Source organism: Podarcis erhardii (assembly GCF_964252035.2).
Source record: "Podarcis erhardii genome assembly, chromosome: 8".
Classification (NCBI taxonomy): domain Eukaryota; kingdom Metazoa; phylum Chordata; class Lepidosauria; order Squamata; family Lacertidae; genus Podarcis; species Podarcis erhardii.
The window spans coordinates 21595815-21623374 of NC_138499.1; the positions used below are offsets into that span (position 1 = coordinate 21595815).

Here is a 27560-nt window from a genome sequence, read left to right on the forward strand (position 1 = left end):
CCAGTTGCCTATAGGGGGAGAGGCTTAGGAAACACTATTCCATTCATCTCTATGGCCCCAAACCTCTGGTTTACAGCATTCCAATAAACATTTATAAACAGGTTTAACTTTCTGTAAAGATCCAGTTATTTCCTCACCAATATAGGAGATGCTGAGGCACCCGAAGCTGATGGTCAAAAACAGACACCGAAAAGTGTTGTAACTGAGCACTACTAGGGAAGTTGTCTCTAAACTGCATGTTGAAAATGACAAAAATTATCGCGTCCAATCCTATTAAGTGATCTAGCACAATCAGCTCACTTCTAAATCTATTGACCCTGCACCACCACGACTTTTCTCTTCCACTGCCACCAACCAGGTTTCCCCCTGTAATATATTCAGACCCAGTCAGGTTGTAACATATTAACAAAGATTCCAGTTTATTGTGAACACAAACAAGTTTTAAATACTTTGAAACACTGTAATCTGATTCACTCTCTCTGTCTCCCCTCCGTCTCTAACTCACTCTGATTCCTATGCCTCCCAACCAACCGAAACTAACTGCCCAAACCCCTGTGTAGAGCCTTAAACACAGTTAGGCTCCGCCCCGGGCTTTCTTATTGGTCAGCCTATTAACCCTTTCTCTCTCTCCCACAGTACAACATCTCCATAATGAGTGGGCAAACGCCACAGCTTCATCTCCTACGAAAGAGGTGGAGTGGGTGGAACAGACACCCAGCATTATTATTATTATTATTGCAATTTTCAGGACCAAATGGGGGTGTTGGCTTACCTTAGTGTTCTCATGCATTCTTGAGCATGTCAGGAAAGCCTAGCATTTTCTATACCTATATATTTGGAAAGATGTCTGTCTGTTTGTCTATCTGTTTTCTATGCATTCAGACTCCCCTTCAGATACCGCCACCAACTTGGGTTTCCAAGATGGAGCAGCAGTTTTTTTTGTCTAAATTCCATCAAACACTACCATCAAACACTATTTTCAACCAAAATGGTAGACTAAATCATTCCAAAGTGCCCTGATTTTAACCAGATTTCACACGATGGTTCCTGAGATCAAGGAGCAGGTTCTAGTTTTGGTTTGGATACCACTGGGTGCCATTTTGAATCAAGATGGTGGACTGAACCTTTCAAAGCTGCATGCATTTGGACATCTTTTAAGGTATTGCCGTTGTCATGCCCCTGCTGGAGGAATCCTCTTCAGAGCAACTGCTGCTTCCCAAAGCAATCATTACAGGCTGTGTCAGTGGGCAGTGAGACAGAGCAGCAGGATCAAAGGCTTTCAGGTCACAACACCACAACTTACTTCAGAAGGCATAGAGCAACCCTGCAGAGGTGGGGCCTGAACTGCCACAGAATCCAGCTGCCACTTCAGGCCCGGCCAGATGCAAGACTGCTGATCCGAAGAACAAGGGCTCCTTAGGAGCAAGGGGTTACTCAGGCAATCCAGAAAGCCTGCAGCTGCGCTCTGGGTGGGGCAATGAAAGTTCATGGTTAAACATCTCCAGAGTGTGCTGGAACAACAGTATTGAGCCATCTTCTTGAGCTGGCTGGTGACTGCACTGTCTCTCTTGTGTTTTGATTTTGGACTGTGACCAGACCAGACCTTTGGATTGTTCATGTGAGTAGACTTGGGACTGCTGGATCAGGTTTTCTCAAAAGCAGGACAGTAACTGGATTTAGCATGATGTTCCCTGAGATCAATGAGCAAGTTTTCATTGATGTTAGGATACGATTTTGAATCAAGATGGCAAACTGAATCTTTCGATGCTGCATTTATTTTAACCATTGATTTAAAAACTGCACAGATGTTTCTGTTTGTTTCTTAGAATTCCCAAGTCATGATGGGCACGAGCCTGCTAGTGCTATATATTCTGCTACTTTGTCATCTCAAATTCTACTGCTATCAGTCTCTGCCTCCCAGTGCTGTTTTGCCAGCACTCAGAACTGCACAATTACATTTGCAAACCAACCTACATACAACGCTCAAAACTCGTTAGAGTAACGAATAAAAGATCCTTTATGGTAATGATCACAACATTCCGCAATCCCTGAAATAAACAGAAAATAGCCACCAACCACACAGCAGAGGTAATGACAGAAGCCTGAAAAGTATATTTCACTTTGCAAACAAGTTAAGAGATGTATTGCTCAGTCCTCACCGCAGAGAGATCAGAAGGGAAGCTTATGCAGAAAGATGTATTATTCTGTTCAAGAGCCTTCTTTCCTGAAATGAATACCTCTGAAGCCTCCAAACCCCTGTGCAGTAAATCTAGCCACTGACATTGGGAAGGGGGAATACATTTCATTATTTGCATTCTTTAAATAAAGTAGCGTTGACTTTTCTGTGATGGGGGAGGCAACTGGAATCCAGTTCACAGGCTGTTTACATTCACTGTCTAGTCCTCCAAGGCTCATGAAAAAATAATGTGCCTCGGGAATTAAAATGGGTCCTATAGCTCTATCTAATGTATGCATTTTGGAGCCTCACACTGCAAGTATTGCACTTGAAGGGCACTTTGCTGGTGGGTGCATGCATAGTTTGAAAGACAGGTCTTTTCATTTAAGATACATCCCTACCTAGTTAACGACAATGTGAAAATCTAAACAGGATATACAGGTCTAGTGCCAATGGAATGCTGGATCCCTAAAACCATAGCTAGCTGATCAGACGCTGGGAACATGTGTCCCCTCCTCTCTGGAGCCAGCGTCAGGCCAAGGCATTGTTCTGTCAGAGGCAGAGCACAAAATGGTGCCCACACCTCCACCAAGGTCAAAGTTTCTAGTACCCAAAGCTTGCCAATTTATTTTGGTTCCTAAAGCAGAAAACCCCAGAAGTCCTTAATTACAAATTAAGCAACGTACCATTTCCGGCCCTGTCGCAACATTCCAAATCTGCTTCCTGTGGCAGCTGCCTCACTCTACCTAATTGCAGAGCAAATTCCCTCTTCCCTTCCTTTGTTGGCGTTAACTACGGTTTAGTGCTACACGTGCACCGATGCTAACCATGGTTACTTCCAGTTATGGTTTCATCGTGCACGACAGTTTGAATGCACTGTGTAGATTGGGGGCAACTTGTCCTACATGGTTGTCCTCAAGGTGACCTCACAGTAACATTTATCTGGCAGGGGAAAGAGTTCTGGACACCATATTTCAAGACATTCTTAAGAGAATGACGTAACTGAGACAATCTAAATAGCCTAGAATTCAGCCGAGGTTATGGGATTCATATCCAATATGAACTCCAAGTATATCAATTACTCTAATGGCTTTCTGCAGTAAAGTAGAACACTGTAACCCACAGTCTCATAGTAAAGAGTGTCCTAAAAATAATACATAATATCAAGGCATGAAAAATCAGTGCCTTTCTCTATATTTATGGCTGTTTTTTCTGTTCTGGTATTCCAAGAAGGGAACAGTGAAATCTATATTAATGTCATTTCTCTCTCTACTTTTTCAAAATCATTATGCACTGCATGGTTGCTGATGTAATGCAGAAAGCACATAATCCTGTTTAGAACCGAATGTTGTTGTTTTTCTTTCAATGCTTAGGGGCCAGAATCAATGCATTAAAAAATCATAATGCACAAGATTAAAGCGCAATCTTTACAGAGAGAAGCTAGTAGTCTGATTGTTGCTGTTTTCGGATGTTACTGTGGTCTTGTGATTTTATGTTGCATAGTACCTTATGACATTTTTACGCAAGTGCCGTTGGAGGAAGCAAAGAAAGGGCAAGAATGCTGCAGGATTTGGGCAAATGAACTGTGCACAGATGCACAAAGATGCACCACCACTCCCTTTTTTGCCAGAAGAAGTCCAACTGCTTAATATCAGGAGTAGGGAGCCCTCAATTCCCCTTCCTCTGGAGATAGATTTGGGCCATAGCTCAGTGGCAGGGCATGTGCTTTCTACGACAATGGTCTTAGAGTCAATCCCTGGCATCTCTAGTTAAAAGGGTTCAAGTAGCAGGTGATGTCTGAGACCCTGGAGGACCACTGATAGATAGAGTGTAGACATACTGAGCTAGATGGACCAATTGTCTGATTCCTATCATCCCATGAGACTGAATGATGGCTGTTCACTTGTGCATGTAGAAATTGTGACGGGCACTTGCTGGCATGAGGACCAGGCATCCAGTTTCACCAGCCACTGAACCATCCCCAAGTGCAGCCTGTTCACATTTATGCTGTGGACCTCTATGGCTCGGCACTGCATGATGTATTGGTTTGGAGCCCAAACTCACGTTTCACGGTGGCAACGTTGTCCCATGCATGAGGAAGGGCAAGTAGGTCCTGGAGATGTGCCCAGAATTCCAGTTAACTCGGCCACTTCATTGCGTGGCAGAATGCAAGTCTCCTCTCTGCCCACACCTGACTGGCGCAAGGCCTCGCGCCAGGGTCAATCTGGACTTGATGCACCAATGACTCATCCCAAGTTGTTGTTGTTTCCCTCCCTGCACAGATCTAACAACACAACTCACCATTATGTGCTTTTGCACTGGACTGGACTTTGGTTTCTGCTGTTGTGTGAATAGTAAAAAGGTAAAGGTAAAGGACCCTTGATAGTTAAGTCCAGTCGCAGACCACTCTGGGGTTGCAGCACTTATCTTGCTTTACAGGCCAAGGGAGCAGGCGTTTGTCTGCAGAGAGTTTTTCCGGTCATGTGGCCAGCATGACTAAGCCGCTTCTGGCACAACGGAACACTGAAACCAGAGCAGTGCACAGAAACGCTGTTTACCTTCCTGCCAGAGTGATACCTATTTATCTACTTGCACTGGTGTGCTTTTGAACTGCTAGGTTGGCAGGAGCTGGGACAGAGCAACAGGAGCTCACCCAGTTGCAGGGATTCAAACCGCCGACCTTCTGATCGGCAAGCCCAAGAGGCTCTGTGGTTTAGACCACAGTGCCACCCGTGCCCCTGTGTGAATAGTAGCAATACCAAATAAAAGGAGTTGCTTATGATCATGTAGGCATTTGTGAAAGGGGTACAACCACTCAAGGCACATTTCAGAAAACCACCCCTGCTGCCAAACTGCAAAAGAAGCTCTGAAGTGACTTAGCTCTGTTTCAGCGGCTCCAATCACAGCAGTTCAAGAGAGGAGAGCTGGGAGTTCTACTTTATTTCATTCTAAGTTATCTTATAGCCCAAGGCAGAAGCAGCTGATAGGCATTATTAACTACTCTCGGTGTCCTCCCCAACAGTTAAGCTGCTCTTGTTGCTTATGCCGATAAGTCACTACAGTAAGGCATTCTTTAAGCCTCCTTGCACTCAATTAGGTTGTCACACCTATCTGTATTCAAACTTAATGACATGCAATTTCATGCAGAGCTTATAGTTGCAAGGCTGGAAGTTGCCGCATGCTGACTACTTTTATCTTTCCTGGTGTAGACCAGGGAGGAGAAAGTCAACAACAACAAAAACCACGAACATTAACTTTTGTAATAATGTATTTGTAGTTTTGAAAGGTTGAAAACACACTGATGGTGGAGGGGATACAAGAAGCAACATAAGGGTTAAGTCAGTCAAGGTAAACAATAGGGAAATATAAATTTCTACAAAACAGCAAAGAGGCTGTTTTCACTGGAGACGTAGTAGGGCAAACTAAACATTGCGTTATATTGGCGATCACATTCAATGTCTCTTGTTTGCTTTAATTTAGGGGTGGGGACATTTTGGCCTCCCCAGTTGTTGCTAAACTGCAACTCCCATTATTTCCAACAAACATGGCCAATGGCCAGGGATGATGGGAGTTGTAGTTCAGCAACATCTGGGGAGGCCAAAAGGTTCTCCACACCTTTTTGTCCCCCAATAGCAACTGGGTGTGGAGGAAGAGGAAATTAGGTTTCGGGCTGTGAGATGCAGGGAGGGAGGTTTTCACACCCTTTCCCTCTGTGCTGCAATCCTAGTAAAAAATCCCCAACATCCTGGCACAACCGGCCCTACCGTTAGGCAGAGTGAAGCAGCTGCCTCACACGGGAGACTAGAGAGAGCTGGGAGCAGCAGCAAGATGCTGGAGGGCAGAGCTGGGAGTGTCACATTACCTTGTGCCCCTTAAGTGAGCTCTGCTGCCCGCAAGGGTGGTGAAGGATACTGCCCAATTATCAGCGTCAAAGGAAGATTTCACTGCTTATCTGGTCAGGTTCTGGATAAAGAATTGCCACAGGGGGGCAGTTCACTTCAGGCAGCAAAATGTCTTGGACTGGCCATGCTCCCCATGCCAGCACTCAGCTGCTATTTATCCCATGAGGGGAACTGCTGTTGGTTGCAATAACCACTTCTCTGTCATAGCAAATAATAGCAGCTGTGCGTGTGATTTTGGTGGGACTCAGACATGGCATAAAGGTTTTGCCCTTTCCCCACATGAAGTTGCCCCAGTTCCTTATTAGGCTACCCACAAGTGCTTGTTGTTGTTTTTAGCAAAACATTGAATATGATCACACACTTTTGGTGATGCTGGTCTCTGCCTTTTGCTGGTGCTGTATTCTCTCTTTAGTCCATCAGCTAAAACCTATTTGTTTACGGAAACAATGGTTTTAGCCATGGATCCTAAACAAACACAGCTCAATGCTTCCCGGAATGCACAGCATGCATGCAAAGTGAATCTAATACTCACTGAGTGGCCTCGGGTGAGTGACTATCTCTCAGTCTCAGTTCCCATCTGCAAAAGCAAGAATAACGTTCTACCTCATGGGACAGTAAAGATGGAGGCAAGAAGGAAGGAAGAGCAATTTGCACAGAGTTGCTATAGATCACAGGAAATGCAAATAATTATGAAATAATATAGTTCATAGAAATGTTCTTAACATGACCATTAAAACGTAAGCGTAAAGCTTCAACAACATTCTTAACTGATTACTTCAAAAATACCAAAGTTAATATACATATGTGTGACACTTTTGTTATATGTTGTGATCTAATTTCAAACAAATAACATACCAGAGCTGCTCAGAAAATGACAATCCTATTTTGCTTTTTGCCTGCCCATTTCAGAGCTGTTCCATGCCTCCAAATGTTTTTATTTGCTTTCATTTCTATATTTTTACCGACACTCTTTAAGTAGCAGAGAGAGCAGCTCTGGAGAACAGAGAATAGCTACTGCCAAACACTAGCCTTTAAAATCTTGCCAGAGCTGAATTCTGCTGTAATCCACTCCTAATGTCCCCCAAGCCACAATCTGCATCACATCCTTGTCTGTGACCCAGCAGTTCATCCAGAAAGCGTCTAGAAGAAGCCAAGTAAAAAGTGAAGATAGATTTTGGCTAGTCATAAAAGTCCCCATTCAATGCATGCAGAGTCTCACGGCTTTAAGCACATTATTTCTCTGGAAATGGTGCACAACACACAAGGCCAAATGCCAAGTTATATTTAGCAGATCTTTTAAAAGACTGTTATGCTGCCCTTTAAGTATCTGCACTGCAAGGATAGTGACATCAGGCCCATTCAGATGCATAACCACACATTAGACCAACGAGTAGCCGCAGCCCTGCCATTGCACATGTTGATTACCCTCCCCGCATCCCTGGCACCTGTGTGTACAGTGCAAATGTCTGCAAGGAGGGTGCTGTGCATGAAGGCATCCAAGTGATTTGGGAACCTGAGCAACCGAGGCTTCAGAGTGCATGGCAGAATTTTACACAAGGCTCCCTTGCTGCAGATGCATGCGCGGTATGTGCAGGTGCAAGGGCAGAGCTAGTCACGGTCTGCAACATTGAGGGCATGTGTGGCTACTTGGTGAGGCTTCATTCATGTTCTGGCTTTGCACATAGAATATACGACAGATAGACTGCATGATACTCCATGCCGCACAAGACGAGAGGAATCACATGGCTGCTGTACTGATTCACGAAAGCAGCAGACACATACAACTGCAAAGGAGGACATTTGCACACACAGAACTGCAAAGGAAGACGTTCAGAGAAATTTGGGGAGAGCCTGGGAGGCGGAACTGGAGGCAAAAGATTGGACTTAACCCAGATCTTTGCTTCAGCCAAGCATCTTTTAGAGATGTCTGTGTTTCCCCCTTCCTGCCCTGCATCTACACTTGCCCTGTCCCTTGTCACCCATCTATGCATGTGCCTACTACAAAATCTGGCAGCAGGGCCCAGGTGCTTTACTCCTTGTGCCACAGGGACAGTTTATAGGGAGAGAGGTTGGCTGGCCTGAGCCTTGCTGTCCCTCAGTGTGTCCTGCCAATGGCAGCCAGCCCTATCTATCTAAGAACTCTCAAAGCATCTATCTGGGCAACTTGTGGATATACAAAGGTGCCAAATAAGCTTTAGCCTTAACTTGGACCACAAACCCATCCTTAACCATCTGGCCTTCTTGATCCCAGTCACCTAATCTGGCATCTGATTCATCAACCTGTCTCCAATGTTCTCCACCTCCAGCTTCTTGGATCCATGTTTACCAGGCTCAGAGCCCAACCACTGGCCTGTTTGGACCGTGCCTTTTGCCTTTCTCTGATTTGCTACTTTCCCCTGGCAGCTATTTTCAACACTTGACTCCAGTTCTCCTTTTGAACTGGTGACTGACTGAACTGTCTTCTCACTTCCTCCATGTGCGAATTCATCTTCAGTAAACGAGAGAGAGAGAGAGAGAGAGAGAGAGAGAGAGAGAGAGAGATCTGGCTTAAAATGAACAAGTTCCACCTCCTCCATGACACATGTACACAAATCATGTAAGTTTAGGAAGCCAAATGCATTTGTTATCATCATTCCCCAACAGTTATCTTGAATAAAGAATAAAGCAAAGTACAGCTCTTAACTCTAAAGGCAAAATAAATACCTCTTCACTGTGCCTGCCCAGAACCCCTGTGTGTTTAAATTCCTGGCTTCAGTGAGCCAAGTTCACTTGCACAAAGCACGTTTGCCTCATTCAGATATGACTGAAAAAGCTTCATTCCATTAGCGCGGCTGCCTTTCTCATTCAAATCGCCCTCACAAGCCACTTCTGATAGTCAACACACATTCTCCATAACAGCTATTTTATGTCAAAGCAGAAAGATCAACATCAAGCAGCATGAGCTTTGAAGCATCCCCCCCACCCCCAATTCATTTAGAGATTGTGAATTATAACACATTCATGTCTTATCAGATTACTCTTCAATAAGTCCTGATTGTTAGCGATTTCAGTGGATCCTTGAATGCAGGGAGTTCAGCTACTGTGTTGATTCTCAGTACCAGTTCCTTAGCACCTTACAAGATTAATGCAACACTGATCGTGACAATGTGCCTTTTTAGAGAGCTTTTTACAGTATGCTGAAAATATTTTGTTAAGAGGCAGCATGCCTCTTAATGGCATCTGTTTGTGCAGGTTGGCAGAATGCTGTTGTGCTCATGTCCATCTTACAGGCTTCCTTCAAGCAGAGCCAGTGTGGTGTATTGGTTAAAAGCAGTAGACTTGTAATCTGGGGAACCGGGTTCGCGTCTCCGCTCCTCCACATGCAGCTGCTGGGTGACCTTGGGCCAGTCACACTTCTCTGAGGTCTCTCAGCCTCACTCACCTCACAGAGTGTTTGTTGTGGGGAAGGAAGGGAAAGGAGAATGTTAGCCGCTTTGAGACTCCTTAGGGAAGTGATAAAGCGGGATATCAAATCCAAACTCTTCTTCTTCATCATCTGGTTGGCTCTTGTGAGAACAGGTGCTGGACTGGATAGGCCATTGGCCTGGTCCAGCAGTTCATCTTATGTTCTTATTGTGAGAAAACCTGATGATGTGGTTAAAAAAGTAAAATATCTAGGGGTGTACTTGACCTCCAAAAATTTGAATTTGTTTAAAGATAACTATGAGAAATGTTGGTCAGAAATTAAAAGAGACTTGGAAATATGGTCAAGATTGAAACTTTCCTTGTTGGGCCGGATAGCAGCTATAAAGATGAATGTATTGCCGAAAATGTTATTTTTGTTTCAGGCCCTACAGATCGTGGACAAAGTGGAATGTTTTGGAAAGTGGCAGAAGGATATTTCCAAGTTTGTTTGGCAGGGCAAAAAGCCCCGAATAAAGTTTAAAATACTAACTGATGCGAAAGAAAGAGGGGGATTTGCCCTGCCAGACTTGAGGTTATATTATGAATCTGCAGCCTTCTGCTGGTTGAAAGATTGGATTTTATTGGAAAACACTGATGTCCTAGATCTGGAAGGGTTTGACAATGCTTTTGGGTGGCATGCATATTTGTGGTATGACAAGGTTAAAGTTCACAAATTGTTTAAAAACCATATTGTCAGAAGAGCAATTTTGATGGTCTGGACAAAATATAAAGACTTATTGGAGAGTAAGACTCCGAGGTGGCTCTCACCGGTGGAGGCCAAGGCACGTAAGAGACTTAACATGGAAGCCTACTGGCCTAAATATTGGGAAATAATTGAAAAAATTGGAGACAATTGGAGGTTGCTGAGCTTGGAAAAATTGAAAAACAAGGTGCGAGATTGGTTGCACTATGCTCAAATCCAGGAGGTTTTTAAAGTGGATAAAAAGGTTGGATTCCAGGTGGAAAAATCGAAATTAGAGACAGAACTGTTAGAGCCAAAAAATAAACTACTTTCGAGAATGTATAACTTGCTGCTTAAATGGAATACACAGGATGAGACAGTCAAATCCGCCATGATAAAATGGGCGCAGGACTTGGGGCACAACATTATGTTTGAAGACTGGGAAAGGTTATGGAACACCGGAATGAAATTTACGGCATGCAGTGCCTTGAAGGAAAATATTATGAAAATGATATACCGGTGGTACATGACCCCAGTTAAACTTGCTAAGATATATCACCTGTCTGATAACAAATGTTGGAAATGTAAAGAGGCGGAAGGGACATTTTTTCATCTCTGGTGGACTTGCCCGAAAGTGAAGGCCTTTTGGGAGATGATTCATAATGAACTAAAAAAGGTACTTAGATATACCTTACCTAAGAAACCAGAGGCCTTTCTTCTGGGCATTGTGGACCAGAGAGTACTTAAGAAAGATAGAACTTTTTTTATGTATGCTACCACAGCAGCAAGGATCCTGATTGCTAAGCATTGGAAGACACAAGATTTACCCACGCTGGAGGAATGGCAGACGCAGTTGATGGACTATATGGAACTGGCTGAAATGACTGGCAGAATCCGAGACTTGGGAGAAGAAACAATCGAGGAGGATTGGAAAAAATTCAAAGACTATTTGAAAAAACATTACAAGTTGTATGAATGTTTAAAAATGCTCTTTTTAGAAATTTTTGCTTCAGCATTGGTAAACTAATGAAATGGAAATTAAGGTACAAGAATTTAAAGGTGGAATAATGAAATAACTTTATTATGTTTAAGTCAAAACATATAAGATTTGAATTACAACAGCATGGAAATTAGGAAACATGATAAAATGAAAGATACAACAAGTTTGGAAATAAGTTAACAAATTGCTGATATTCTGTATTACAGAGAATGCAGGGTTTGGAGGATGTGGGGAAGTCCAATAGATGGAAAAAAGGATTATGGAAATTTGTAATCTCTTTACTGTATTTTTCTCTCTACGTCTTTATTTCTTTTTTCTGTACTTTATAAACTTAATAAAAATATTATAAAAAAAAGAAAACCTGATGATAAATCTGTGGTCTATCTAGCCTAGTAATCACCCTATTTCTGGAGTTGGCTCCCCAGTCTTCATGTGATGAAGGTAAAGAGGCCTCCCAAGGCAAGTTAAACATATTTCATCTGACAATCTCTTATGTATATTGAGCTGTGTAAAATTTGGCCATCTTTGGATTAGTGAAGTAGCTGAGTTTCCATCTGGAATGTCACAGATATCTGCTTTTTCCACCAAACCTCTATAAGCCTAAAAATACTGGGCGGGGGGGGGGGGTGGACTTACTCAGGGCTTAGATTTTACTAGGCTATCCAAGATAACAATAAATGAAAATGCAGAAGGGAATGTTTCAAGGCAAGGGAGTCAACCTTTCTTAGCAAGCAGGGAACAATTTGTCTGTATTTTTGATGGCAGCTCTGTCAATATATATATCCCTAGAATTATCACTCTGCTCATTTTAGGAGTGAGTGAACTTCTTACCCATCAGCCTCTCTTGCAAAGGACAGTAATATATAAAGCACAATCCTTAATCCTATATTTTATTGAAAAGCTGTCCAACAAAGAAAATTTAACGCTTGCCATCTTCTCTCAAATCTCACCGGAGGCTCCAACCAGGAGTAATTTGTGTTCTGCCCCAAAGAGGTTCTTAACTCATTACATAAGCCTTCCCAACACTGCACAGGAAATTGCTATTACTATCCGTAAGTTTTTTTAGAAGGCAATCGTTTTGGTCCTACTGTAACTGCCATGGCCCAAACCTCAAGCTCAGAGTCAGAAGAAGACAACAGCCTGGCTGGATCTAAGGCTGCTATGACACTGGCTGTAGTGGTGGGTCAGGCTCCTAAAACTGTGAGGCCACCAAACCAAAGCCCACCAAACCCAGGTCCCCATGAGAAACCTACCTTGAGCTTGAGGAGCCAAGTGGCTCCTTCACTACCATGCCTGCCGAACAGCATGCCTGTCAGGAGACCCCAAAATAGAGAAAGAAAACCCCTGTGCCCAGGCCAGGCTTCTGGCCCTCTTAAAGTCTTCTTTAAGCAAGGGGTTGGGATTTAAGACAGGTAGGCTGAACAGGTGAACAGCCTTCAACAACCTCAGGCCATCCAGATGTTATTAGACTACAATTCCCATTGTCCCTACTGGCTGGGGTTTATGGGAGTTAAGAGTTCAACAAGGTGTGGAAGGAATGGGGAAGGCTGGGCAAGAGACAGGTTCCTAAAGGCCTCAATCAATTTTTGTTGGAGCAATTTGCTCAGACAAAGCTATCCATGGTGTTTGCCTTGCTCCATCATGAATTACACTCTCCTTATTGGGACCAGCACAAGACAACAGGCACAGAAAGAATATGATACATCAAAAACAGAATTCATTGAACTTACCGATGGCATATTCAATTTCATTTTAAGTACTGCTTTGCACCCTTTTGCTTACTTCTCCCATTTATATTCTTCAAAGGAATGTATAGAAGCTTCTCAGTTTTCTCTTATCCTTTGACATAGGTCAGCCAGAGAAAGAATGAGTGCTTCAAGGCAGCCAATAAATTTTATGGCTTGATGCAGATTTGAACCCAGGTGTCCTAACTATTACACTTCACTGGTTAACTGGCAATGCTAGTCTGTGTGTGCGCACTGGACTACAGCTAGAAATTTAATTCTCTGCTGACTCTGTTAAGTTCTTTTACCATAATATCCTAGAACCTGATATAGATTATAGAATTTGCTTCTGATTTGTATTGTACTGTGCTCTAGGCTTGCCAAATAACTCAGGCTAAAAGTTTGAATAACAACAACACCACCACATGGGAGAACTGCTTAGTCATAGCTGTAATATTTCAGTTCATTAATCGTCAAGAGCAATAGGCAGATACATTTATAAAGCTCTCTAATACAAGTGAAGACTTAGCTGAATGTAACCGATACATCCTATGTGTGAGAGTAAGAGGACAGATCTTGTTACCTTTCTGTAATAATAGCTTTACCATACTTCCTGTTTACATGACTTATGTGAAGGCACCTCTAAAGTCTTCCACTCAATATTGTGTTGCAACATTCAGCTCCTAACAGGGCCAAAAGATATGAAAAGCTGCCCCAATCCCCCCCCCCCCCGACCAAAGACACACACACCAAAAGAAGGATTCTGTGGATTGTCAAGTTTCGGGGGGGGGGAGCGTAGATAATTTCTTGTCTGAGCTGGTGTTTTGGTGCCAATGATGGGCAGGGAAGAAAGAACATTTAGCACTATCATACTCTATACACACCTCACACAGCGGGTGGTGCTGTGGGTTAAACTACAGAGTCTAGGGCTTGCCGATCAGAAGGTCGGCGGTTCAAATCCCCGCGATGGGGTGAGCTCCCGTTGCTCGGTCCCTGCTCCTGCCAACCTAGCAGTTTGAAAGCACCTCAAAGTGCAAGTAGATAAATAGGTACCGTTCCAGCGGGAAGGTAAACGGCGTTTCCATGCGCTGCTCTGGTTCGCCAGAAGCGGCTTAGTCATGCTGGCCACATGACCTGGAAGCTGTACGCCGGCTTCCTCGGCCAACAAAGCGAGGTGAGCGCCGCAACCCCAGAGTCGGCCACCACTGGACCTAATGGTCAGGGGTCCCTTTACCTTTACCTTTACTCTACCTATATATGATTAACGCATATGGAGATTCACTCAAAACACAGGGAAAGGCATGATGGCAGAGAGTTGGTAAAATCAGGAATATATAAAGCAAGTGGAAGAGAGAGAAAGTATGTCTCCCTTTCCTCAAAATATGAGAACTCCCCAGCTCAAGCCAAGTCCTACTTCCTAACAGCCAGTACTAGCCAAAAACCAAAGGGGCAGGTAAGCCCTGGAACTGCAAAGGACCCAAGGTGACTCAAGGCAGCTATGCTGTTTCCTCTTTTGTGCCCCATGGCAGGAGCTTTGCTTCTCCCACTCTCAAGATATTAGAAATTGGGTGTCACCTAATGATTGGTGGTAGGTTGGGGACATCATAGGAGGGGTGTATTTAGCTACCCCACCCCTTCCTTATGGAAGGCTTGCAAACTGCTGCAGGAGACAGGCTGTGAGCAACAGCACGGGAAATGTTTCTCAGACCCTGTTATTTCTCTATCACCAGGAGTTGTAAAGTTGTTAATGTAATGTTTTTATATTTATAGCACTGATTTATTTTTTTGTTATTATATTTGCTATTGTTTTGCTGTGTTATTACGAAATGGTTTTTTTGCACTGTTTTGTTTTTGAAACGCATCCCTGTTTTCTTTGTTGTAAGCCACTTTGAGCATGATTTTGTGTGTGTGTGTGTGTGTGTGTGTGTGTGTGTGTGTAAAAGTGGCATACAACTAAAATTATAAATGAGTGAACGGCAAGCAAGAAGAAATGTATGAATAACTGGAGAAGAGTGGTGATGGGCTCCAGTTTAGACAACTTAATAAAAAGATTAGACCTAGGCAAGATTAGATCTAGGTAGATTAAGGGTTATACTGTGGAATTCCAGAAGCTGGAGAAAATAACAGGGAATGGATATCACTTTCACATTTTCCACATATTTCTCCAGTGGACTGCTTTGCCTTGCCCCTTACAGAATCGGCTGCTGTAGCTTTTCTCACAAGGCTGATGTTTTCATTCCTGTGTGAAAGCATCTGAAAGTCTGGCTTATGGAATATGTTTCTGGAAACAAAAATGTGCAATTGCATTATCTTGATCTGATTCTGCAAAGCAATTCTATTCTTATGGGGCTGGTAGAATCTAAAAAGATGCATATACATGTTTGCTTTGGAACCCTTGCTTTCTCCTGGCTGCTTAACCCTTTTCTGGGACTTTATATTTGGGCAGGATGTCATCGTGTCAATCTTACCACACTGTCCCCTTAAAATGCTTTGATAGCTTATGCAATTTGCTGATTATCTGGTCATTCATATTTGTATCCTGTTTAAACTTTGTTCCCAAAACTTGTGCAATTACGGAGTTGAGAATCACTTTTGAGGTATGAGTGACTAATCTTTTGGCAGGGATGTGGGAGGATTAATGGCTTTATGGCAAAACAACATTACTAGCAGCAGACCCATCTGCCTGCAAAGAAACAGCAAAGAGGAAATGCAATTTTCCCATGGCAGGTCAAACTCATTTAACAATGTGCAGCAGCTGTTAAAAAGGACACAGAAACTTTAGACCATATGATTACTAGGGGGGGGGAATCATCTAAATCACCCAGGAGAGTACCTCTCTCTTAAATTTTATTATACTTTTGCCATCTCATCATAATAGCCCTCCCAGAAGAGCTACAGCAGAATCTCTCACCACATCCTTTGTCACCCATCCTAAATTCAGTGTAGTCAATGCAGAACCTAGCAAGTGAATGTTGCCATTATACCACACAAAAAGTAATTTCCCCCCAGGAATTACAGCAATTATTATTGGCCAAGTACTTATTTTGACATTAAGAGCTCATTTAAGAGCATGCATGTTTGTCAGAGGCCAAAGGGATTACTTTCGGTGTTTTAAATTATGCTCCTGTCTCATGTATTTATTTGTTTATTAACGTACCTATCTACCACCAATCCATACAGTGTACAGCAATATATACAATAAGATATGACCTACCATAAAAGCAGTACATACCTTTCATTCTGTACAGTGCCACACATACTCAAACACAACATTATTAGTACAAGTCAAGAATTCTCTTTGTTTTAAATGACAGAAGAGAATGCACTTCACTCTTTCCTCACAGTATTCTAGCTTTAAATTTGTTAGTATTTTTTATTTTTTTTAAAAAAAAGTTTTTTGTGGTATTAAAGTAGAAAGTTTCATAACAAAACTCATCTAGGTTTGACAGTTAGTCACGTTGAGGTGACATGACTTTTGATTCTGTTTCATGGCTTTTTCCTCCCCTGCACCTACTCAATCTCTTTTTATTCCACAAACACTAATTTCAGCACCAAGGACAGTTTCACGCTGCCTGTATACTATTTCAAACCAATCACTTTAGGTTGAAGTAATTGTTTTGCATCTGAAAGCAGTCCTGAATTTAATGTTTGACGTTTGTTGTGCTTTTATTATGTTGTAAGCCACCTAAAGTGGCTGGGGCAACCCAGTCAGATGGGCAGGGTATAAATAATAAAACTACTACTACTACTACTACTATTATTATATTACTTGCCATCTAAGACAGCATTAGCTTTCTTTATTTTTAAAGAGTTCAAAATTCACTGGAAACCAATACAGAAAGATTAATGCAACTTCCAAAGCCACCATTTTCCATTTTCCTAATAAAGATCCTAAGTTGCTAATTACTTCAGCTATTGTGGCAGCGAACATCTGCTTGCACACTTTTATCTTTCTAGTGGCCTAATGAGATTTAAAAAGCTGATGCATTTTTGAAGCAGGGATTGTTTGTGGCTTACAAGCTGTCCTGTCAATTATTTCTTTCAGCAAAAGTGGTGAATTACACTAAAACTAGAGGCTTGGAAACCCAACGTTCTGCTGGTTTGTTTACTAAGGAAACGTTCCCCTCCTGTAGACACAGATCAGACCTGATCCACAGCTTCTAGGCTCCTTCTGCAACACACTCTGCACAAGGCTGTTCATGAAGGCAACACAGGAACTTCAACAGGTGCAGAATCCTGCATGCCACCATCCTAGCAGTGAATGTTTGACCTGCATTGAGCCATTTCTTCTGGACTCATTCAAGGTCCTGTTTCTCATCTTTAAAGCCTAGCATGACTTTCAGGACTGCCTCCTTGTATAATCCAACATCAGGTGAGGATGAGTGAGCAGGCTTTATGGCCTGTGCCTTTTTTTTTTTTTTGTGGCAAGTTTGGGTGGTAGTGCCTAGGAACCAAGCTGCTTTTTCAACTGCCCTAAGTTTGTGGAGCATCATTCCTAAAAAGGAAAGCTATCTTCTTGATAGTTTAGAAAGAATTGTAAAGCACACCACTTACATCAGGCTTTCGCTTATCGCAATTGTCATTTGTCTTCCATTGTTATATTGTCTAATATTAGATGGTCGGCTTGTAAATTGTGTTTTTGTTATGCCACCTTCTCTTGAAGCTTTTTTGGAAATGTGGTATATTAATATTCTAAGTAATAAATATAAATACAGACCTCCTCAGTGCCTTATCCTGATGGACTAGCTCATTGGCTTTATTACCCTTTGAACAGAATTGGGGCGAGGAACCTTTGGCCCTCCCAATGTTGCTAACTAAAACTCCCATCAGCCCCAGCAAGAATTACTAATGCTTGGGGATGATGGGAGTTGTAGTTCAACAATATCTGGGAGGACAAAAGTTTCCCCACTCCTACTCCAAGGTGGCTTTCACCTCTGGAAGCTAAGGCCCGAAAAAGACCCAGTATGGAGGCCAAATGGCCAAAATATTGGGAAATATTGGAAAAAGATGGAGACAATTGGAAATTGCAGAGTTTGGAGAAAATGAAGGATAAGGTGCGAGACTGGTTACATTACGCTCAGATTAAAGAAGTTTTTAAAAATGACAAAAAGTTAGGGTTCCAGGTGGAGAAATCGAAGTTAGAAACAGAATTGTTAGAACCAAAGACTAAGGTACTATCTAGAATGTATAACTTGCTGTTAAAATGGAATACACAAGACGAAATGGTTAAATCGGCTATGATAAAGTGGGCGCAGGACATTGGGCATAACATTATGTTTGAGGATTGGGAAAGGTTGTGGACCACTGGGCTGAACTTCACCGCATGTAATGCTCTGAAGGAAAATATAATGAAAATGATATATAGATGGTACATGACCCCAGTTAAACTTGCCAAAATATACCATTCGTCTGACAATAAATGTTGGAAATGTAAAGAAAATGAAGGAACATTCTTTCACCTCTGGTGGACATGCCCTAAGGTGAAGGCCTTCTGGGAAATGATATATAATGAGCTGAAAAAGGTATTTAAGTATACCTTCACTAAGAAACCAGAGGCCTTCCTCCTGGGTATTGTCGGCCAGAAGGTGCTAAAGAAGGACCGAACATTCTTTATGTATGCAACAACGGCAGCAAGGATACTCATCGCAAAAAACTGGAAAACTCAAGATCTACCCACACTGGAAGAGTGGCAGATGCAGCTGATGGACTATATGCAACTGGCCGAGATGACTGGCAGAATCCGAGACCTGGGAGAAGAGAAGATGGAGGAAGACTGGAAGAAATTTAAGATGTATCTACAAAAACATTGTAATTTGGCTGAATGTTAAGAAGGATGCTAGATTATAAAAAATTGGCCACCACTAAATTAGATTTAAATTTGATGATAAGTGAGACTAAAGAAAATATAAAACTTTTTGGAAGAATTGCTAGATTATATTTGAATGACTGGACATGAGATTTGTAAAGAAGTTGATAATTTGTTTGGAAAAAACTTTTAACGATGTAAATGGGAGCGGGAGACGTGAGGGAGTCCAAAGAAGTGATGAAACTATGTTTGTGACAGAAGTAAGATTGTTTATTATTTGTGCATTTATATTTAAAAACTTTAATAAATATCTTTAAAAAAAAAAAGTTTCCCCACTCCTGATCAACAGAAGAAGAAGAAGAAGAAGAAGAAGGAGGAGGAGGAGGAGGAGGAGGAGGAGGAGGAGGAGGAGGAGGGGGGAGTTGTTGTTGTTGTTTTAATCAACTTCTACACAATTATTTCAAGGCAATACAAAATAAATAAAAAAACTGCAAAATCCCCAGTTACATATGCACACACAAGAACTACAGCAACTAAATTTAAAACAAAACTAAAACAATACAAAATAGACACTCATGGTAAAGACTCATTAATCCATCTGAGAAAGCTTATTAGAACAAAAATGTTTTCAGTTGTCTCTAGAAAGTGGGTGCCTGCCATATCTTTAAAGGAAGGCTATTCCACAAACCCGGGGCAGATGTAGAGATATAATGTGGTGCTGTCCCTGGATACTTTCTGAAGGCTTCAGGAGTGAAGCAACAAAACACTCCACATTCTTACAGGACCCGATAGCTAGTATATATAACCATTTTGCTCCCTTCTTTCCACTCCCATATATGCACAAGAAACAGCAGGGAAGCAATTCCTGCATACTAACTATGGAAAATACCCATTTATAGAGTAAGTATTTTTTTCCAAGCTGGCAATATTTTCATAAAGAGATATCCTTTATCTGAAATTCATCTGGGCGTTATCAAGAAATCATTCTTCAGTACATCTGGAGCAGAATTAAATTTTCTATCCTGGGAGCCTTTGATTACCTCTCTGCATGCAGCGACGTGTGCTTAATTAAAACTCTAATGGAAAGTGCCATTAAAAATAGACACACAACACATACCAAATTGTACTTAAGACTCCCCACCAGAAAATAGACAGAGCCGTATCTCCCTGGAACTGAAATGGCAACAGCGTTTAACTTGAAGTACCCTCAAATTGTGAGATTTATAGCCATGTTACATATAAATATTGTACTGCCATAAAAAGGCAACATATGGCAAGAGTCATTTGTTAGCATTTCATGGTGTCTGATAAAAGCACCATACCCATTTTGCACTGTAGGCTAAATAACTGACAGTACCATTCTATGTCCAAATGGGATTTCTTCACATGGTTGGATTAACACATTTTTAAAATGCTTCTGCTGATGATAATAAAGTTTTGTAGAAAGAATAGGATTGCAATAGATCTTTGATTTTACCTGCTGGCAACGGCATTCCTAGCAAGTAAATCTGAACAAAAATGCACCTATAGCTACAGATATTCCTACTGTATACTCAATCAGATTGTATGGGATTTTTTTGGTTAATGAAAACCAATGTTTTCATACATTAATCTTTTACGATTACAGATTTTTGACAATAAATCTGTAAACAGGTAGATAGCAAACTGTTGGGTTCAAGCAATAATTAATAAAACTGAAAAGTATGCATTAACTTGGCAAAAAAAACAACTTGCATTTTAGCTGAGAAAAATTAACTGAGGTGATCTGGGAAAGATTTTGAAATTGCCAGGTCACATGACTGAGCTGAACAGGCTTATGATCCAGGCTAAGTCCCTCCTCTCTGGTTATGTTTCCACCATGTCCCGGGCACATAACTTTTTTAGAGCTTATGCCAGTTTAAGATCCACTGGGCTCAGCTCACCCAGCTGGCTACCTGTTGAGACAGGATGGGGTTGTCAGTGGGGATATGCTGGCATATCTCTGCCTGTGTTGAGGATGAGGGAGTTAAGACACCGTTGCACAGCTGTGCTGGGGTCCCCCGGCTCAGACAGAGATCTGCTAGATCCTAGCTCACTCATCTTGTCAGATCTTGCTATAGGGTTGTTCCTTTAATTGCCAATGTCAACATCTCTAGGCAACATACAACAAAGGAGTTAAAACAAGCAAGGTGTTTTACTATTAATAAGGTGTTGTATTATTGGGCTATCTTACTGATTAATAGTAAAACACCTTCTCTTCTGTTCTGAACAACTTTTGTACAAAAGCTTTTTACATTTGGGCACCACATTTATTCAAAACAATTATTACAGAACACAATAATTTGTTATATATTGACTCCTTTCTTGCTCTGCTTTTTGAAAGACTTTTGACATCAGTTCTCTGTTCATTTTGGTTCTACCTGTTTGTTTTCTTATTTTAACAAAATTAACAAATGTCATATGAAATACTCAAGAACTAGACCCCAATTTCTGTACTGTCTCTTCTATTCTGGTGGAGCCTGACTTAAAATATATACATATAATGGGCTTGAAGCTAAATCACATGCAATCTTCCACTCCTCCCATAACCACAAAAAGATTCTCTACAATATACTGTATGAAATCAGTGAGGCTGACTTTGTCGGCATGTGCTCTGTTGGTTTTGTAAAATAAATTCTGTGTAAAACACATTTATACTTTGAGATTCTGTCCTGCTTAAAGCATGCCTTATTGAATAAGTAAACAATGCAACCTGATTTCTGCATCCTGGGGCAAGTTGGTAGCAGAGTGACAGGTGATAACATCTCAATAGAACTGACATGCAAGATTCCTTGCATTTTATTTCACCCATCTACTTGCAAGTCTGCGTTTGTGATTGTAAAGAGAGTGGTCTACGTGTTCACAGCAGAAAATGTCAAGAGGCAATCCTTGGCATTCAAACGTTAATCCCTGGAACAGAGTTGGCCGTCCTGACTCCTGCCCCAAAACATGACAGCAGATGCTCTTACTTGTACGTAAGTAAGCAATCTTTACTAAAGCAGAGTAATGGTACAGACTCAGAAGGGAGAAAGGAGCTAATCCACTCACCAGAGTGGTGCATGCTCTGGTTATCTCCCGCTTGGACTACTGCAATGCGCTCTATGTGGGGCTACCTTTGATGGTGACCCGATACTACAACTAATCCAGAATGTGGCAGCTATACTGGTGACTGGGAATGGCCCCCGAGACCATATAACACTGGTCCTGAAAGACCTGCATTGGCTCCCAGTATGTTTCCAAGCACAATTAAGTATTGGTGCTGACCTTTTAACCCCCTAAATGGCCTTGGCCCAGTATACCTGAAGGAGCGTCTCCAGCCCCATCATTCAACCTGGACACTGAGGTCCAGTGCCGAGGGCCTTCGGGCGGTTCCCTCCCTGCAAGAAGTAAGGTTACAGAGAACCAGGCAGAGGGCCTTCTTGGTAGTGGTGCCTGCCCTGTGGAACGCCCTCCCATCAGATGTCGAGGAAATAAAAAACTATCAGACTTTTAGAAGACATCTGAAGGCAGCCCTGTTTAGGGAGGCTTTAGTTTTTGGTGTTTTATTGTGCTTTTATTTCTGTTGGGAACTACCCATATGAGAGGGGTATAAATCATCATCATCATCATCCATCCTTGGAGCTTTCACAATGCAAAAGGTTAGCAAGGATGAGTATTGGCTCGGTTCATGAGCCCAGTGACAAGAAGTTCAAGGCTGTATGGGGGCTGAGAAGGTGCTGAAACAAGTTTCCACACCTGCCTGGCAAGCTTTAAAGGTGAGGCAGGGTGCAGCCCTTACTTATGTGAATATTCCTGCAGGACTGTCTCACCTGCAAGCTGATACTAAATGTAGATAGAAGCATTACCTTGTCCTGGGAGAGAGTGCTGGGCCTGTCTCCCTCTCTCAATTCCATTTAGCCACCCCAGGTTGTGCTTGGCAGCCTCCCCAAGACTCTGGCAGGGCCCTCATCCACACAGAAGAGGGGGCAGCAGCTGGAACACCTGCCCCAACCTTGGAGCCAGTTGTGCTCCATCTGTTCCAGCCCCACACTTCCATCCCTTCTCATCTCTGTCCAGAGTCTGCCATCCTGTGCCTGAGCCCAAAAGCACAAAAGGATTCATGACATCTGCACTGAACAGCAGAACTAGCCTCCCTCTTGTCACTGTTGGACAATCTTTAAATAAAAACCAATGTTTAAACAGTTGATGCTTGCACTTGCAAAAGAACACAGCATGTCAATGATCTGCAAGAGACCATCCTAGACAAGAAGCCATTCTATAGATAAATGTGTGAATTAACATTTACAAAAAAAAACCAAAACAGCCTGTCTGTTGCAATCGTCACATATACTTGCCACCCAGAATAGACCAACTGAAGCGCAAGCCCTGTTGCTCACATATTATAATATCATTCAATTTGTGTGCTAAAAAGTAAGAAAATACCACTAAGTTCCATGCACAAGATACGGGAATAAAATGAAAATCATTCTGCTTTAATCAGCTATTGCACTGCCAGTTCATTCCAGAAATAGATTTCAGCAATATATAACAAAAAACACAGAAAGAAACAGAACATGCAAAACTTTTGAGAGAGAAATAATTGAGCCAGTTATAGTATATCATAAATAAGTAATCTAGACCTGTGTTAAATATAGGCATCCAATGAATAGCCATGACTAACTTAGGTCTATTAATTTCATTGGGTCTACCCTAAATAAAATTAGTTGTCAACAAGCCTTCATTTCTAGGTCACTTTTGAATGCAGCTGCTTTTCATTCCTAAATACCTCTTTCCACTTCTTTGAAACTTTTTAAAGAAATTGTGAAGGTGATGGCAATAGCTTCCTATTCAAACCCAAGCTAAAGAAATCTCAGCCAAATAATCCCTGACAGATGACTATCCAAAACTTTAAGTGAAGGAGAGTTTACCACCTTCTGAGATAGTCCACTCTACTGATGAGCAGTTCTTACTGTCAGAAAGCTATTCCTGATGTTTCACCAGAATCTCCCTTCTTGTAATTTGAATCCACTGGTTCGCATCCGGCCCTCCAAAGCAGCAGAAAGCAAGTTTGCTCCATCGCGCATGGAATTTGCCACTTGCGCACAGCAAAAGAAATTAGAAACAAGCCAACATGTAAGGCATCCTAAACATATAATAACGGACAGGAAGGAGGACAATGCTGCACAAAACACGAGAAAATAGTTACCTGCTATTCTTATTGTGTTAATTGCCTTTCAAGAGGTGGGAAATTCCAACCGAGGAGGGGAAACATGAACTGGAAGCAAAAGGTGGGACTAGGATAAAAAAAAAGTCATGCAGAGCACAAGGCAGCCAGAGTTTGACAGAGGACCACAAATAAAGCATGATTCAGTCTCATTCATCTCAATGAGACAAATTTAAGCATGGAATCCTCAGTTTATAGGAATTGCACCCCAAATCAAACTGCTGAAAATCTTGATCTCCAGTTTCTTTATTTTAGTTTCAATTAAATGTAGTAAAGTCACATCCAAGAGCAGGAAGCTATGGTTACCAGTGTGGAGAAATCTAGGATATAAAAGCAGGGTTTGAAGCTGGTTTAAGTCCCTGACTTGTTCTTATTCTGGTATGCATTGTTTCTTTGCAGGGGAAACTATGGTCCATTGAAGATGTGTTGAACCAAAGGTGGACTGCTCCAGAAGCTCTGCTAATGCCATCTTGGTAGTCAAACCAAACCCCACAATTAACTGGTATTTGTTGTAGCAATTGGCTCATATATGTTCAGATTCACTTTCTTTAATAATAATTAATAATAAAAAATTTATCATTTATACCCTGACCATCCGGCCACTCTATTAGCTTTGAGATAAGGTAATTGGCATGCTTTGATGTTATCCTTATCTGTGGGCTTGGCATGCTGGGGTGCAAGCCCAGAAAGGAGAGTTATCTGTAAAACTTGGGTATTCGCCACCTATGCCCTTATGTGGGCAGGTGAAGCGATGGGAAGTCCTAGAAAAAGTGACATATGCTGTGTTGTATATAAAGAATGTAAGCCTGTTTGCCTGAACATGGACAAGCCATCTCCTTGCTGCAGTGCCCATTCCACAAAGGCTAGGAGAACTGGCAGGCTGATTTGCTGTAAGTCTACACTTTTCTTTAAAAAAGCACCAGAACTGATCACTCTGGTGTTTTTTGACATCCTTCTTTGGTATCCCAACCACTCCCACAAGCCCTCCTGTGGGCCTGTGAACTTCCTGGGTTAATCACTAAGAAAGGAGGGAAGAGGTGATGGTGCACCGACAGAATGGTCATAAGGCTTATACATATATTAGCTTATTAAGTCAAGATCTGTATTCTGAACATGGGCCATTTAAACCTGTCCTAAAGCTATGAGTTTAACAAAGAAACAAATCTCAAAAAATAGGCGCATCACCTATTTTTTGTTACAGCTTGTTTGCATGTATTTGTTATCTATAACCAGCTATTTTCCTTGATTATGACCTCAAAGTATGACAAAGTTATTCTCAAAGTTTCTCGGGTCTCAGCAGGCAGAGATGATTCACTAAATGCAAACCTGTAGTCAGCAGGTAAAACGCTTCATACCACAGTGTTTTGCCTGCCAACCCAGCCAGTAGGGAACAAGTTTTACGCTTGAAAATGGGATTGCGATGAGATACGCAGAGCCCGTTCACATTGTAAATGCCACTATGATATTAGAACACTTTCAGATTTCCTGTGAGAGCAAACCCAAACTTTTAATTCTCTTTATAGAGCAATTTAATTTTGCTCTACTTAAAATGGCATTTTCCATCGGGAACGTGAAAGATGGTCTACTAGGGCAACCTTAAGTCTGTCCTCAGGTCACCTCCCACCTGCCTGCCTTCTTACAACCTGTCCAAGGGATGGCACTGGCTGCCAACAACAAGGGGAAGTCCTTATGAGGCTTGGAAGAAAATGGCACATATTGAGGAGAGGCCTTGGGCTCTGAACGTTATTCCCTGCCAGGGACCATGGGCTCTATGGTCAGGTGCCACAATCAGAGTGGAGGAGAGTTGGCAGCAGAGCCTCTCTTCTCGGCTGGGCTGGGCGGAACACATGCAGGAGCTGTCAAGGCAGCTTCCTGGCACTAAACCGCAGTTCCACTGTGTGCTGGGCCTGGGGGTTAACCTGAGCCACACGGTCCACATCCGGTCCTGAATCCAAGGATTCCGCGAGGAGTCAGTCCAACAGGGCCAAGGCAGGTAACCCGGCTAGGTTAGGCACAAGGTCTCTGGCAGGTTCCAGCAAGCAGCAATGTTGCTCCCGCAACCTGGGGTTGGGTCTGGCAGCCTTTTATCTCTGATGGGGTAACGGCCAGTCCTAATCCCCCGGTGACTCACCTCCCTGACTCACCCGAAGGCGAGCACTCCTCCTGCGAGTACTCAGGTCTCTGCTTCTCTTAGACCTGAGTCTCTGCAGCTCGGGAGATGTCGGTGGGTTACTAGACCCAGAGGCCGCCTCAGCCTCTCCTAACCAAACTGGTAGTGGAGCAGCTGTACGTGATTGCCCAGCAGAGGGCAACGAGATAATCCCCGCATCTGGAGCCAGGGCAGGCTCAGGCCCCTGACTTGGCCCAGCTGGTGCTTGTTGCAGGGGAAGCTGTGCAGACTGGGGCTCTTCAGAATCAGGCTCCAGACTCAGTTCAGATGCCGCCTGAGGCAGAAGATCTGGTGCGGACTGAGACTCCTCCGGCTCCGAGTCCAAGCCCGAGTCCCAGGCCATCACACACTGCAACTCTGCTCCCAGGTCAAGTCTGACCTGGGGACAGTGGCGTAGCGTGGGGGGTGCAGGGGGGCCGGCCGCACCGGGCGCAACATCTGGGGGGGGGTGTGCTCGCAGTCGCAGCTCTCTGCCCCTACCTGGCTCACGGGTTAGGGGGCGCAAATTACTTGCCTTGCCCCGGGTGCTGACAAACCACGCTACGCCACTGCCTGGGGAAGGAGTGAAGAGTCAGCGGCAGAGAACTACCATCGCTCTGCTGGGCTGCAGTGAGCTGCAGCGGGCTCCCTCTGTGCCCTGCCCTCTGAGGGGACGTGCCTTGAGTGCCCGCCCCAGGCAGCAGGTGCATACGCTTTGCCAGTGGTGCAAGGTGTACATATGCTACTACAGAGGGGCTCTCCCACCTGGTCACCTGCCTGTTACCTATCAACTTTCCCCCTAGGGGAAGGGAGAGAACCAGCAGAGAGGAGGAAGAGCAGAAAAGGAAAGGGGGGCTTTGATTTCTCAAGGGCTGCAGGTGATCACTTTAAAAACTGTCAAGAGTTTTTTGAGTGTTTGACTTTAACTCTTAAGCAGCCCAGTTCATTCCGGCGACTAAGTAAGTGGGCGCTCTTTCACCCCCCCCCAAATTAAAGGCAAACAACAATTGCAATGCAGTCCTTGCAATGCAGTTCATATGCTCCACATCAAGCTCTCCTGAACAAACGCATTCGCTGTATGTTGTCTGGATGGATTAAAAAAGACAGAGGAAGGTGAGAAAAAACAGATACTCACCTTTTAGTGCTAAACATAATGTCAGGTGTTTTGCTTCACATTTATGAGGAATCTGCGGTCAAACCTGTCTTGTTCTTGGTGGCCTGGTTGGGAGAGAAAAACATGAAAATTTCAGGTTAAGCAGATAAGCTGGCATTACCTACCACCTTGAATAAATATTTTCCAGTAAACATGGTTTACATGAACTTGAGGAGTAAGGTCACACTGCCCACCAGGCATTTCTACAAAAACATGCAAAACATTTCCAGCCATATAAACTGATGGAGCATAAGGTTAAGGAGAATAAAATGGTAATGTGGACTAATGAGGTTGAAGATAATA

General features: G+C 42.8%; 1 protein-coding gene across 4 annotated transcripts in view; it reads right to left on the bottom strand.

The window, feature by feature from the left end:
- OXR1 (oxidation resistance 1) overlaps positions 1–27326 on the bottom strand; it is a 198270-nt gene extending 170944 nt beyond the window's left edge. For 3 of the 4 annotated variants that reach the window (XM_081874127.1, XM_081874129.1, XM_081874126.1), the window contains exons 1-2: positions 27240–27326; positions 6611–6655 (exon numbers count right to left, since the gene is read on the bottom strand). In XM_081874127.1, the coding sequence (XP_081730253.1) occupies positions 6611–6655; positions 27240–27256 (62 nt within the window). In that variant the 5' untranslated portion in view covers positions 27257–27326. The remainder of the gene's footprint in view (positions 1–6610; positions 6656–27239) is intronic. The other variant, XM_081874128.1, reaches the window with a different exon arrangement.
- Positions 27327–27560: the final 234 nt, after the last annotated feature.